This window comes from Otolemur garnettii, unplaced genomic scaffold (genome assembly GCF_000181295.1).
Source record: "Otolemur garnettii isolate 467f Iridium unplaced genomic scaffold, OtoGar3 scaffold00178, whole genome shotgun sequence".
Taxonomy (NCBI): Eukaryota; Metazoa; Chordata; class Mammalia; order Primates; family Galagidae; genus Otolemur; species Otolemur garnettii.
Window position 1 is genome coordinate 1,859,932 of NW_003852573.1, and position 14,085 is coordinate 1,874,016.

The 14,085-nt window shown below is 42.9% G+C and overlaps 1 protein-coding gene and 1 non-coding gene across 2 annotated transcripts in view; one reads left to right on the forward strand and one right to left on the reverse strand.

The window, feature by feature from the left end:
- Positions 1–6,560: 6,560 nt before the first annotated feature.
- On the reverse strand, positions 6,561–6,667 carry LOC111728674. Its single transcript, XR_002775898.1, has one exon. It is a non-coding gene; the product is annotated as a U6 spliceosomal RNA (small nuclear RNA).
- A 1,706-nt stretch (positions 6,668–8,373) lies between these two features.
- Positions 8,374–14,085, forward strand: part of TRAF5 (TNF receptor associated factor 5) — a 27,971-nt gene continuing 22,259 nt past the window's right edge. Inside the window, exons 1-3 of the mRNA XM_023519497.1 lie at positions 8,374–8,591; positions 9,832–9,889; positions 12,826–12,927. Of these exons, the coding sequence (XP_023375265.1) occupies positions 8,374–8,591; positions 9,832–9,889; positions 12,826–12,927 (378 nt within the window). The remainder of the gene's footprint in view (positions 8,592–9,831; positions 9,890–12,825; positions 12,928–14,085) is intronic.

Here is a 14,085-nt window from a genome sequence, read left to right on the forward strand (position 1 = left end):
CATTGGCTGAACCTACCCAGGGAGCCTGGGAAACAGTTTGTGGGGGCAACTCACCCTGTCTCGTGGTGCAGGCCAGGGCCTCTGAGTACACAGGCAAATGACTGGCATGTTCCTTAATTCCAGTCCTGCTACAGTTAAGTATTAACCATACCAGAACTTTTATGGTACCCTCCGGGAAATTCTTTTTTTTCTCCTTTATCTAGAAAATGTTGCCTCTTTCTTCCAGACCTGAGATGATTTCTTCTCTGTGATATCAGCATAGACACCCCAGAAAAATGTTAGCTACCCCTTACCTGGGCTACAACAGTTTTTGTCTAAATCTCTCTTTCTGTTATTTGTCATCAAGATATTGGAATGTTGGCTCAGCGCCTGTGGCTCAAGTGGCTAAGGTGCCAGCCACATACACCTAAGGTGGTGGGTTCAAATCCAGCCTGGGCTCGCCAAACAACAATGATGGCTGCAACCAAAAAGAAAAAAAAATAGCCGGGTGTTGTGACGGGTGCCTGTGGTCCCAGCTACTTGGGAAGCTGAGGCAGGAGACTTGCTTGAGCCCAGGAGTTGGAGATTGCTGTGAGCTGTGATGCCACGGCACTGTACCCAGGGGGACATCTTGAGACTCTGTCTCAAAAAAAAAAAAGATAAAAAAAGATATTGGAATGTTTTGTTTCTGTCTCATTTCTCCCATTCTTAGAGGGCCTCGAAGGTAGACCCAAGGTCACAGCATCTGCATTCTTGGGACCTAACACAGTGAATCAGTGCAGCAATGTATACATGAACAGCCTGTGGGGGTGTCTTGTTCAAGATTTCATAGCTGATAAGTGGCAGAGCAGAGAGCAGGCCCAGCTCTCTTGTCCTTTTTAATCTAGGATTTGATCGGTAGTAACCAGTAACTCCTCAAGAATCAATTTGAAAACTCTGGATGTAAAGTTCCTGGGCTGATCTCTTATGAACTACAATATAACATAATATATAAAAGCACTTCCAAATTTTCCAGACTTCCATTGATCCAAACAAGATGTTGGGGGCTGTGGAGGTGGTGTGGCCAGACAGACGAGTACCTGCGCTTTGTTAAGCCCGAGACTACACTCTGTGACATAGGTGTGTCCTTTTTGTTGTACCTAAAGGCTAAACTCGTGCTGTTTCAGAATGGTAGTCTATTTGTTATGTGTTCCTCAGAAGTGAATCGGAAGAAATATAAAAGTAAAGAATTTAAATTGTGGCATCCACAGATTTCCTTTAGAATTCCTAAAAAATTCTCACAGAAAAGATGCTTCAATCTGTGAGACGCAAAGATGGCGTTTAGAAGAAACTCGGTGTTCTTAGGGTACGGATGGGATGGGATTTTTCTCTTCTTTTTTTTTTTTTGCCTTGAGTTGTTAGTTCTTCAGCAGGAGAACCACACCATACCTCCCATCAATAGCAAGAATAAGATGCTGTTGACTGCACACAAAGGCTCTATTTTTAGTAGTTTTGATGATTTTTTTTCCCGATTTGCAAGAACTGGACTCCTTTGCTGTTCCTATTACATAAGCTATTATCCAGAAAGGGAGAAGGATTTTAATAAAATGGAGTGCTTACGTCCTCTAAATAGCTGCCTGGGAATGACAGAATAGCCAGCTGCAAATATCTAATTAGTTAGAGAAATATATTTGTTAGGTAAAGAAACATCAGCCTTTATAGTTCTGTTATTGGGCTCTCAGGGAACACAGTGGGTCCTGACCGGAGAAAGCAGCAGAGGAAGGGGACAGAGCCCGCCCTGGGAGACATCACAGCTCTGCTTAAGTAGCAGAACATCCCCCTGAAACATCTGAAGACCATAGTTTATAGATGAACATTAACCATATTTTTTAAAATGTGCAATAAGGTAAGAACACAATTTCCTAAAAACAAATGTTGGATAAGAAAATAAGAGATGAGGGAGCAGACACAGTTGGTGGTTGACGTAGGCATGTTGAATTGGGCCCAAGAAATGCACTCAGGAGTGTGGAGAGGAAGGAAGAGAGGCGTGCCGTGCCTGGGCCTCTGCTGGCTGTTCAGCAGCAGCAAGACTGTCTGTGAGTCCCTGCATGCGGGGCCCCCGGTGCAAAGCGGGCAAGACGCAGCCCACATAGCAGTGCACCAGAGCAGGACTCTGGGGTGCTGGTGTGGTTCTTGCTGGGAAAGCCCTTAATGGGCCTTTACTTACTTCAGGTAAGTTCAGGTAACAGCCAGTGGTGTGTTTCTCTTCACAACTTGCATTCCGTGACTGCTCGAATTAGAAACTTGACATTAGCCACTGTGGGAGTATTTAACCACAGCAATTGGCAGTTGCTACAAACTGGAGCTTTCCCCTAAATCGGGTAGATTGTTGAACATTCACTAGCACACCACTGCCTGGGGCTCCCTGACTACCTTTTCAGGGAGTCTGCATGGCCAAAACTATTTTCATAGTAGTACTAAGACATTATTTGCTATCTTTACTTTCCCTTCATGAATGCGTGGAGGTGTTTTCCAGAAGCTATGGGATGTGCAACAGACTGAAATGTAGGGGCAAATAGGAGAATCTAGCTGTATTCCATTAAGCAAGATACTAAGAAATGCAAAAATGTAAAGTGGTGCCTCTCTTCTCACTGATTTGTTTTTGATTTGTTTTGGAAAGTATTGTCTTAACACAAAATTGGATTATTGTCTTAAAGAAGATTTTTTTTTTTAACTACAGAGACAGAGTCTCAAGTTCTGTCATGTAGGTTGGGGTACAGTTGTGTGATCATAGCTTACTGCAGCCTTGAACTCTTGGGCTCAAGCAGTCCTCCTGATGCTACCTCCCCAGTAGATGAGACTATAGGTTTGTGCTACCATACATGGCTAATTTTATTTTTTATTTTTATTTTATGTAGAGACATGGTCTTGCTATGTTGCTTGGCTGGTCTTGAACTTCTGGCCTCAAGTGACTCTCCTACCTCGGCCTCCTAAAGTGTGGAGATTACAGGTGTGTGCCACTGCATCTGGCCTAATGAAGTCTTTTTTAAATTTTAAAATATTTAAAACTTTCTCAATTCTTTCCTTTTTTAGTGTGAAAAACAAACAAAAAAATCCCTTGATTTTAATTTCAAATACCGTAAAGACCAATAGATAGAACCTACATAAACAAAAACTCTTAGGGGCCCTCAATTGAAAAAACAAAGATTTTATTTTAGAGCAGTTTTATGTTCCTATACAATTGAATGGTAGTCCAGGTGGTTGGTTCTTTCTTTCATGAATTATGCTTTTGGTGTTGTGTTTAAGAAGTTGTTGCTGGCCCGGTGCCTATAGCTCAACTGGCTAAGGCGCCAGCCACCTTCACCTAAGGTGGCGGGTTCGAATCCCCAGCCCGGACCCGCCAAACAACAATGACGGCTGCAACCAAAAAATAGCCAGGCGTTGTTGTGGGTGCCTGTGGTCCCAGCTACTTGGGAGGCAGAGGCAAGAGACTCGCTTGAGCCCAGGAGTTGGAGGTTGCTGTGAGCTGTAATGCCACGGCATTCTACCCAGGGGGACAGCTTGAGGCTCTGTCTCAAAAAAAAAAAAGAAGTTGTTGCTGAACCCAAGTAATCTAGATTTTCTCCCTAGATTTTCTAGGACTTTCATAGTCTTGCATTTTACAATTATATCTATGATCCATTTTGAGTTAAGGTTTGTGAAGCGTATAAGGTCTGTGTCTAGCTTCATTTTTTTGCATGTGAATGTCCAGTTGTTCCAGCACCATTTGTTAAAAAGATTATCTTTATCTCCTTTGTCAAAAGTCAGTTGGTTGTATTTATTTATTTATTAAATGATAGCTGTGTACATTAATGCAATCATGCGGTACAGTGTGGTGTTTTCATATACAATTTGAAATATTTTCATCAAACTGGTTAACATAGCCTTTGTGTCATTTTCTTAGTTACTGTGCTAAGACGTTTATATTCTACTCTCAGAAAGATTCCCTTGTACCCTTGTAGTTGGCTGTATTTATGTGGGCCTATTTCTGGGGTGTCTCTTCTGTGCCATGGGTCTGTTCTTTCTTTTGGCAATAGCACACTGACTTGATTACTGTTGCTTTATACTAAGTTTTAAAGTGGAAAGTTATAAACAAAAATAAATAAAGTTGGGCAGTGTTGAGGCCAGGCACAGTGGCTCACGCCTGTAATCACAGCACTCTGGGAGGCTGAGGTGGGTGGATTGCCTGAGCTTACAGGTTCAAGACCAGCCTGAGCCAGAGCGATACCTCATCTCTAAAAATAGCCAGGTGTTACGGTGGGTACCTGTTGTCCCAGCTACTCAGGAGGCTAAGGCAAGAGAATCGCTTAAGCCCAAGAGTTTGAGGTTGCCCTAAGCTATGATGCCATGGCACTTTATTGAGGGTGACAAGGTGAGACTCTGTCTCAAAAAAAGAAAAAACATTGAGCAGTGTCAGTCTTCCAGCTTTGTACTCCTTCCATATTGTGTGGGCTACTCAGGGTCTTTGGCTGCTCAGTTTTTGAGAATGTTATTATAGTCTGTTCATGCCCCTATAACAAAATAGCTCAGACTGGATAATTGATAAACAACAGAAATTTATTTCTCATAGTTTTGGAGTCTTAAAGTCCAAGGTCAAGATGCCAGCAGGTTCCGTGTCTGGATGAAGGCTTGCTCTCTGCTCCCAAGATGGTGCCATGTTGCTGCATGCTCCACAGGGTACAGATGATATCTCCTCTCATGGCAAAAGGTGGAAGAGCAAAAGACCTTAACTAGTCCCCTTGAACCCTTTTTAAGAGTATTGATTCCATCTATGAGAGCAGAGCCCTCAGGACTTAATCACCTCTGAAAAGTCCTACCTCTTCATACTATCACTTTTGGTCTTAGATTCCAACATATGGATTTGGGGGGGACATATACATTCAAATCAAAGCAAATACAAAAAGGGATCCTGAGACCAAAAAGTTGGAGAACTGCTATTGTAGAGAAAGAGGAACATACAGAGATGAGTGGAATAGATTCTCAGGTTAGGAAGAGCATGGAATGTGGTGGAGAGGAGTCTGAACTGAGTTTGTACCTCTTGCTACTTTTTTCTGGAGGCTGAATGAGCCTGTTACTTCAGGGTGTATCTTGGGGAGTCCAAATTTAGATGCTCTGTGACACAGACATGAACCTGGTCTCAGGAGAGACTCTCAGGACCTGAGGGTACAGGGCATGAAGTGTCAGCCTCCCCTGGGACTGGAGAATGCGGGGCAGACCAGGGTAGTTTGAAATGGCTTCTTCCCGTTCTCTGAGAGAAAGGCAGGTCTTGGGTATTAGGGCTGTGCGTGTAAATCAAGTGCTGTGCCTCTTCATCTTCAGAAAAAACTCCTGTTAAATCCCAAGAATCAACCATGTCCAAAGGGGAACATTTATATCTTATACTGACATTGTGCAGGAAATGTACAGAGGGGAAAAGGTAGGGGTTTGGTTTCAAACCCAGGGATTAAAAAATAACATTCCCCTGGTCTGCTAGGCTTCTCTGAAAGAAAATTTCATTTGCCGAGAGATGCCCGCTGCTTATTGTGCTCCATTCTGAGCCACACCCCAGGCTCAGACGCTGCAGCCACAAGAGGCCCTGAGCAGAGCCGCGTGTTGAAGGGGGCCGTGCATGTCACCTGCCATGCAGCTGCTCTCAGGCCCTGTTCACCTCATCAGCTGCAGGGAGTCAGGAGGAATCTCAAGAGCAAGTGTGTCTAAAGGCCAGGCCTTCTCACATGTAGCCACGTAGAAGGACGTCTCCAGAGACCACCCCAGAGGGCCTCCCATCTTTTAGCCATTTGCCAGACACTGAAAGCTGCCACTTCTGGCACCATGCCCTGTGTTAACAGCATTCCTCCTGGGCAGGTGGGGCTCCTCTTAACTGAGGACTGCCAGTGGATCCAGAAGGTCCTGAAATGCCCAGAGATTGGGTGTGTATGCTATTTTGTAGAGAGATGGTCTAGCAGGGGTGTCCAACCTGCATCCCTGGGGACTGCATGAATTGTTGCAGATTATTCGAGGACTGTTTCGCTTCTCTGTGGTACGGGATGAAATGTATGCACTTTTGCTTATCACCATTCATTAGTGTTTGTGTGTGACTCAAGACAACTTTTATTCTCCTAATCTGTGGCAGAAAAGAAAAACCCCAGTTTTTATCACATTTTCTTTCTTTCTTTCTTTTTTTTTTTTATTAATTCTATCATAGGATACAGTGTGTTGCTTCCATATGCAGTTTGGAAAACTCTCATCCAACTGGCTAACATAGCCATCATGTCTTTCTCATAATTGTTATGTTAAGACATTTATATTCAACCTTCAGACAAATTCACATGTACCCTAATAGGATAGATCATAGACGTGATCCCCACAATATCATTCTCTTCACCCATCCTCCCCCTCCCCTCCCCCCTCCCTTTTCCCGTAGTCTAGGGCTCCATTTGGATTGTAGCTTTCCTAAGATAGCTAACAATTAGTTTCATAATAGTGTTGAGTACATTGGATACTTTTTCTTCCATTCCTGAGATACTTTGCTAAGGAGGACATTTTCCAGCTCCATCCATGTAAACATGAAGGAGGCAAGGTCTAAAAATATGGAACGCTTCACGAATTTGTGTGTCATCCTTGCGCAGGGGCCTTGCTAATCTTCTCTGTATCGTTCCAGTTTTAGTATATGTGCTGCCGAAGTGAGCACTTTATCACATTTCAAAGGTAGAAGGAAATCCTTGCTCCAAAACAGTGAAGAGTCACCGTTTTGACTCTTCATATATTAGGAATTCATATATTAGGAATCAACACCAATTACAGCTGCTCTGTGGAAGGTTTTTCAAAAGGTCTATTCAGTAACATTAATTCAACAAATAACTGAATTGTTTTCCATGCCAGGCGTAGTGCTTGGGGCAGGGGCTGCCATGATGAACAAGACTAGATGGAACCTGTGTGTCATTGAGGGACACAGATATGAATCAAGTGATCACATAAATGCATGTCTAATTTCAAACCATGTATTGCTCTGAAGAAAAGGAACCTGGTTCTATGAGGGGCAAATGTTTACTTTTTGTTTACATATATATATTTGAATAGATAATGCAGTAGACAGGTGGCTATAGACCTTCTGCTGTTAGACCACAAGGAGAAGGGAACGCTTACCTGTGATACAATGCTTGAAATGACATTTGAAGCATGAGTATGAGTTCACCAAGCGAAGAGGACTAGAAAGGTTGGGCAGGTGGGAACGCTCTCTAGCCGAAGGCAACAGCTTATGCAAAAGAGATCAGGCATAGTGAACTGACAGAAAGCCCTCGTGGCTGGAGTGCAGAAGGGAAGGAAGCCCAGGATGCTGCTGGGTGGGGAGGGGACAGCCTTGTACCCTGCTTAGTATCGTACATTTCTCCCTCAGAGCCCTGGAGAGCCACTGAAAGAGGAGAGATAACTTTAAATCATGGCTATCGGCTATCGTTTAGAGAATGGATCGGAGGAGAGAGCAGTTAATGGGCTCTTAATTATTTCAGGCAAGAAACGATGGGGTTGGTTCTTGTCTTAGTTTGGGCTGTGATAACAGAATGCCATAGATTGGGCAGCTTGTAAATAACAGAAATGCATTTCCCATAGTCCTGGAGATTGAAAGTTTAAGTTCAGGGTGCCAGCATGGTTGGGTTCTGGGGAGGTCCCTTTTCTGGGTTGTACACGTATCATCACATGGCAAGCAGGCAAGGGAACTCCTTTATTTTTATTTATTTATTTTTTTCAGTTTTTGGCCAGGGCTGGGTTTGAACCCTCCACCTCCGGCATATGGGGCTGGTGCCCTACTCTTTTGAGCCACAGGCGCCACCCCAAGGGGAACTCCTTTATAAGAGCATTCATCTCATTCGTGAGGATATGATTTTTTTGGGGGGGGTAATAGAAACATTTATTCTTTGGCAGGGATAGTGATAGACAAATATATAGTGTAAGAAATGTATCTGTGTCCAAGTTTCCTCTTTCTGAAAAATTTTAACGAAACATTTGTTTCAGTTCTCTCAATCCAGTGGAAAAATAATAATTTGTAACAATTTTCTTATAATGTAGTTAACATCTGGCTATACTTTGTCCAAGCATGTGATCAAACTGACAGGATAATTTAACATCCTGTAAAAGGTCGGTGGACAAAGAGCTGAAGTCTGGTAGAATTTCGCTAGAAGTCATCTGGTCCAGCCTCCAACCCAAGCACCCCAAGGACATCACACCTTTGCAGGAAGGAGCCCTCCAGTGGCAGAAGGTTGTCACTGTTGTTACAGAGTCATTAGTGTGAATGATGATCACTAATTCTTAAACAAATAATTAAGACACCTGATGTAATTGGCTGTAATTGTTTTGGTGTTTGCACGCTTAATTTTCCTTCTCTTTCTCTGACCCTTCAGGATGGCTTACTCAGAGGAGCAAAGAGGTGTCCCTTGTGGATTTATGCGTCAGAATTCTGGCAACTCCATTTCCTTGGACTTTGAGCCCAATACAGACTACCGGTTTGTGGAGCAGTTGGAAGAGCGATACAAATGTGCCTTCTGCCACTCGGTGCTTCACAACCCCCACCAGACAGGCTGTGGGCACCGCTTCTGCCAGCACTGCATAATGTCCCTGAGGTGAGCGGGCAGGGCCTGAGGCTGTGGCTGCAGCGTCTAAGTGCTCCTGGCATCTCAGTGTCTGCTGTGGCCACACAACGGTTCTCATGGTTTTTGGAACTGCTGTGGTTGGCCACAGGATCACGAATATAAGGAGGGATTCTCTCTGAGGGCCTGAAGAGTAATCTTCATATTTTTCCCACTCATTTATAGACACTCATCTTTTCTTTTTTTTTCTGAGACAGAGTCTCACTGTGTTGCCCTTCGTAGAGTGCTGTAGCGTCACTGCTCACAGCAACCTCAAACTCTTAGGCTTAAGTGATTCTTTTGCCTCCGCCTCCCAAGTAGCTGGGACTACAGGCACCCGCCACAACACCCAGCTGTTTTTTTGTTGTAGTTGTCATTGTTATTTAGCGGGTCCAGGCTGGGTTCAAACCTGCCAGCCCCAGTGTATGTGGCTGGTGCCCTAATCACTTGAGCTACAGGCGTTGAGCCTAGATACTCATCTTTTATTAAAATTCAGACTGTACTTGGTCTTCATGGGAGAGACCTAGCTGTATAATCAGTCATGGGGAGCAGGCTGCTGGCAAGGGCCTGTATCTCATGGCATCTGTGTTGTGGTCACCCTAACCTTTCCTTGCCTTGAGGCAGAGGTGCTGTCGCATCCAGAAGGGACCTTACTGCCACGGATGCTGTCTACTCCTAGGTAGCTATAAAATCGGGGTCATGCCATTTTGAGGGAGGAAACCAGGAGAGATGTGGGAAGCTGGCTTTGGGGAGTTGTTTAGGGGTAGTAAGGCAGCTGTTTTACACCCCCCAGGCTTGCAAGGGGGCTATTATGTCATGTTCTCATTGATTCAAGGTGTTCCAGGCACCTTGCTCAACTAAGCTCTCATGTATGGAGGTGAAGAGTTAGAGGCATAGAGTATGGACCAGGACCTGACGTCTGCTCTCTAGAATGTCTCAGTCTAGAGAAGGACATAGTTGTAGCCCAGTGTGATAAACAAAGGAGAAGGGGACACTTAATTCCTTCCAGGAGGTCAGTGTTTGCATCCTGCAGGAGGAATTGTAGTTTTTTTCAGGCAGACTGAAAAACTGGGGATACTCTGAAAGAGAGGTACAGGGGGCACCTTCTGGGTAGAGGGAGCAGCATGTGCAAAGATAGGAACCAGCCTGCCCAGGACTGCAGGGCTGGGGCTGTTCTCGGAAGAGCTGTGGGGTAAATACCTAACTTGGGCTCCGTTCTAATTTTTCTCTCCAGAGAATTAAACGCAGTGCCAATCTGCCCTGTAGATAAGGAGGTCATCAAATCCCAGGAGGTAAGAAAGTTACTGCTTTGGTTTAACAGCTGTCTGGGTGATGGAGAAGCAGCCAGAGTCTTGGCTGAATTGGAAGTGGGGATGGAGCAGGAGAGTAGTCAAGGGGACCTCCCTTGGAATCCATATTCTTCTGTCGTGGGTCAGATCAGAGCCCACTCCTGTTCCTACCCCTGTTTGAGTCTTGGCTGACCACAGTCCTGCCACCACCCTCAGATCTCCTCTCCTGCTTCTTCCTCAGCCCCACCTTCCAAATAGGTCCAATAGCTGCTGGAACAGAAATGGAACATGGTGTTTCCTAGAATTCACTTTCTCACCTGGTTAATCCCTAAAATTTTCTTTTATTATTATGATGATGTCTAATAATAGCTTTATTAAGATCTATTTCACCTCCCATCAAATTTACCTTTTAAAGTGTACAATGTGGTGCATTTTAGCGTATTCACAGAGTTGCACATTCTTCACCACTATCTGGTTATAGAATGTCGTTATCACCCTAAGAAGAACCACACCCATTTGGCTGTCACTTCCCTTTGCCCCTTTCCCCAGCCCTTGGAAACTGCTAATCCAGTTTCTACTTCTGTGGATTTGCCTCCTGGATATTTCACATAAATAGAATCATATAGCATATGGCTTTTTGTGGCTGGCTTCTTTAAGCCAATGTAATGTTTTCAAGGTTCATCCCTGTTGTAGAATGAACCTCTTCTCTAATTCCCTGTTGTTGCCGAGGACCATCCCATCCCATCCTATGGATATGCCACATTTTGTTTATTCATCAGTTAGGGAACATTTGTTTCCACTTTGGGGCTATTATGAATAATGCTGCTATGAATATTCATGTACAAGTTTTTATGGGGACCTATGTTTTCATTTTTCTTGAGTTTGTACCTAGGAGTAGAATTACCGGGTTATATGGTAACTCTGCTTAATGTTCTGAGATCTGCCAGACTGTTTTCCAAAGCAGATGTACCATTTCATATTCCTGCCAGCAGTGTAGGAGGGTTCTACTTTCTCCAAATCTTCATCAAAGATTATTATTCTCAGTCTTTTTGATTATGGCCTTCCAGGTGGGTATAAAGGAATATTTCATTATTTTTTTTGTTTATTTGTTTGAGACAGTCTCAAGCTGTCGCCCTGGGTAGAGTGCTATGGCATCATAGCTCACAGTAACCTCCAACTCTCCTGCCTCCGCCTCCCAAGTAGCTGGGACTACAGGTGCCCGCCACAACGCTGGGCTATTTTTTTGGTTGCAGCATCATTGTTGTTTGGTGGGCCCGGGCTGGATTCCAACCCGCCAGCTCAGGTGTATGTGGCTGGTGCCTTAGCCGCTTGAGCCATAGGCGCTGAGCCTTCATTATGGTTTTGATTTGCATTTCCCAGAATGCAGCTGAATGTCTTTTCACATGCTTATTGGCTATTTATATATTATATTTCTAGAATGTCCTATTCAGTTCCACTGCTTGTTTTAAAAAATTGGGTTATTTTTTATTGTTGAATTATAAAGTTCTTTATGTGTTCTAGTTACAAGTCTCTTACCCGTATGATTTGCAGATATTTCTCTCCCATTCTGTGGGTTCTCTTCTGTTCTTCATGGTGTCCTCTGAAGCATGGAAGTTTTTCATTTTGTTGAAGTCTAATCCATCTATTTGTTTTTTCTTGTTCATGTTTGTTTTCTTTTCTCATGTTTTCTTTGTTCATGTTTTTCATCATGTTCTTCATGGTTTCCTTTGAAGCATGGGAATTGTTCATTTTGTTGAAGTCTAACTCATCTATTTGTTTTTTCCTCTGTTTGGTTGCTTGTTCTTTTGGTGTGGTAGCTAATAAATTGTTATCTGCTTCATGGTCATGAAGATTTTCTCCCTTGAAACTTCTTTTATAGGACATTCAAGTAATCACCTCCTCCAGGAAGCTTTCCCAGAGCACCTGCTCTGACGTACATGTTTCTTTTCTGCGCCCCTTAAGATGTGTTTTGTAAATGTCTAGCAGAGCGCTGTGCTGTACTTGGTGTCTGTCTGACCCACTATCCAAGGGTTGTCCTACTACATCTTAGGACCAATCCTGCCTCCCACCTGTGTTTATGTGGCTTGCGAGCTAAATAAATGTTTTTTACATTTTAAATAGCTGAAAACAATCAAAAGGATACACAGAAATTCTTATATTTTTGCAACTTAATTGTAAGTTTTACACTATTTCTAAATAAAATTTAAACAATTAAAAGAATAACAATGTTTTGTAACATGTGAAAATCAAATTTCAATGTCTATAAATAGTGTTTTCTTCATCCTCCAACAAGTAATATTTTATCAAAACACATTTATTTAAGTATTATATATGGCAGAGTTGAAATGTGGCAACAGAAATGGTTGTAAGGTAGCAAAACTGAAAATATTTACTTTCTGGCCTTTTTTTTTTTTTGGCTAGGGTTGGGTTTGAACCCGCCACCTCCAGCATATGGGGTTGGCGCCCTACTCCTTTGAGCCATAGGCACCACCCTACATTCTGGCCTTTTATGGCAAAAGTTTCCCACCCTCTGGGTTTGTGGTACTTAAGCAAGCCAGCACAGCTTCAGTGATGCTCTCTGATGGGTAATACAAACATGTACCCTGGGACCGGAAGCTGAAAGCATCATTTTTGGCCACACTCCACCTCTTCACCTTTGAGAATGTGATGTGAGATTCACCATGAGATTTTCCTAGCTGTGGCCTGTGGCATAGTGCTTTGAGTTACCCAGCTTGTGTGTGAGGTGGCTTGTTAGAAGTTTGCATCCAAGATAGCTTTTCTTCTTAGCATGGTGGTGAGTGTGATATTTCCATTCTAACCACTGTCTGGAAGTTTCCACCCAACTTTTGAGGTATACTTGAAGATGAAAACAATAATAACTTAATTCACATTGCTGTAAAGCTTTGCAGTGTATGAGCCCTCTTATGTTTATCTTTTAGGTGTTTAAAGACAATTGCTGCAAAAGGGAAGTCCTCAATTTATACGTATATTGCAAAAATGCTCCTGGATGTAATGCCAAGATTATCCTGGGACGATACCAGGTTGGTATGACTCACGAACAATATTTGCCTTTGTCGTTTCTCTCTCTCTCTCTCTTTTTTTTTTTCAGGGATTTTACCTTTTTTTTTTTTTTTTCTTAATTTATTGTTGGGGATTCATTGAGGGTACAAGAAACCAGGTTACACTGATTGCATTTGTTAGGTAAAGTCCCTCTTACAATCGTGTCTTGCCCCCAAAAGGTGTGGCACACACCAAGACCCCACTCCCTCCCTGCTTCCCTCTCTGTTTTTCCTTTCCCCACCCTCTCTCCTTCTTTCTCTCTCTGCTCTTCCCTTCCCCCACCATGTCATTAATTGTCCTCATATCAAAATTGAATGCATAGGATTCATGTTTCTCCATTCTTGTGATGCTTTACTAAGAATAATGTGTTCCACTTCCATCCAGGTTAATACAAAGGCTGTAAAGGTTCCATTTTTTAATGGCTGAGTAGTATTCCATGGTATACATATACCAAAGCTTGTTAATTCATTCCTGGATTGGTGGGCATTTAGGCTGTTTCCACATTTTGGTGATTGTAAATTGAGCTGCAATAAACAGTCTAGTGCAAGTGTTCTTATGACAAAAGGATTTTTTCCCTTCTGGGTAGATGCTCAGTAATGGGGATTGCAGGGTCAAATGGGAGGTCTAGCTTGAGTTCTTTGAGGGTTCTCTGTATTTCCTTCCAAAAAGGTTGTATTAGTTTGCAGTCCCACCAGCAGTGTAAAAGTGTTCCCTTCTCTCCACATCCACACCAGCATCTGCAGTTTTGAGATTTTGTGATGTGGGCTATTCTCGCTGGGGTTAGATGGTATCTCAGGGTGGTTTTGATTTGCATTTCTCTAATAATTGGGGATGATGAGCATTTTTTCATATGTTTCTTTGAGATTTGTCTTCTTTAGAGAAGGTTCTATTTGTGTCTCTTGCCCATTTATATATGGGATTGTTGGCTTTTTTCATGTGGATTAATTTGAATTCTCTATAGTTCCTAGTCATCAAGCTTTTCATATTTCTGAATCAAAGAAATTCAAGCTTTTGATATTTCTGAATCAAAATATGCAAACATCCTTTCCCATTGTGTAGGTTGTCTATTTGCTTTGGTTGTTGTCTCCTTAGTTGTACAGAAGCTTTTCAGTTTAATTAAGTCCCATTTGTTTATTTTT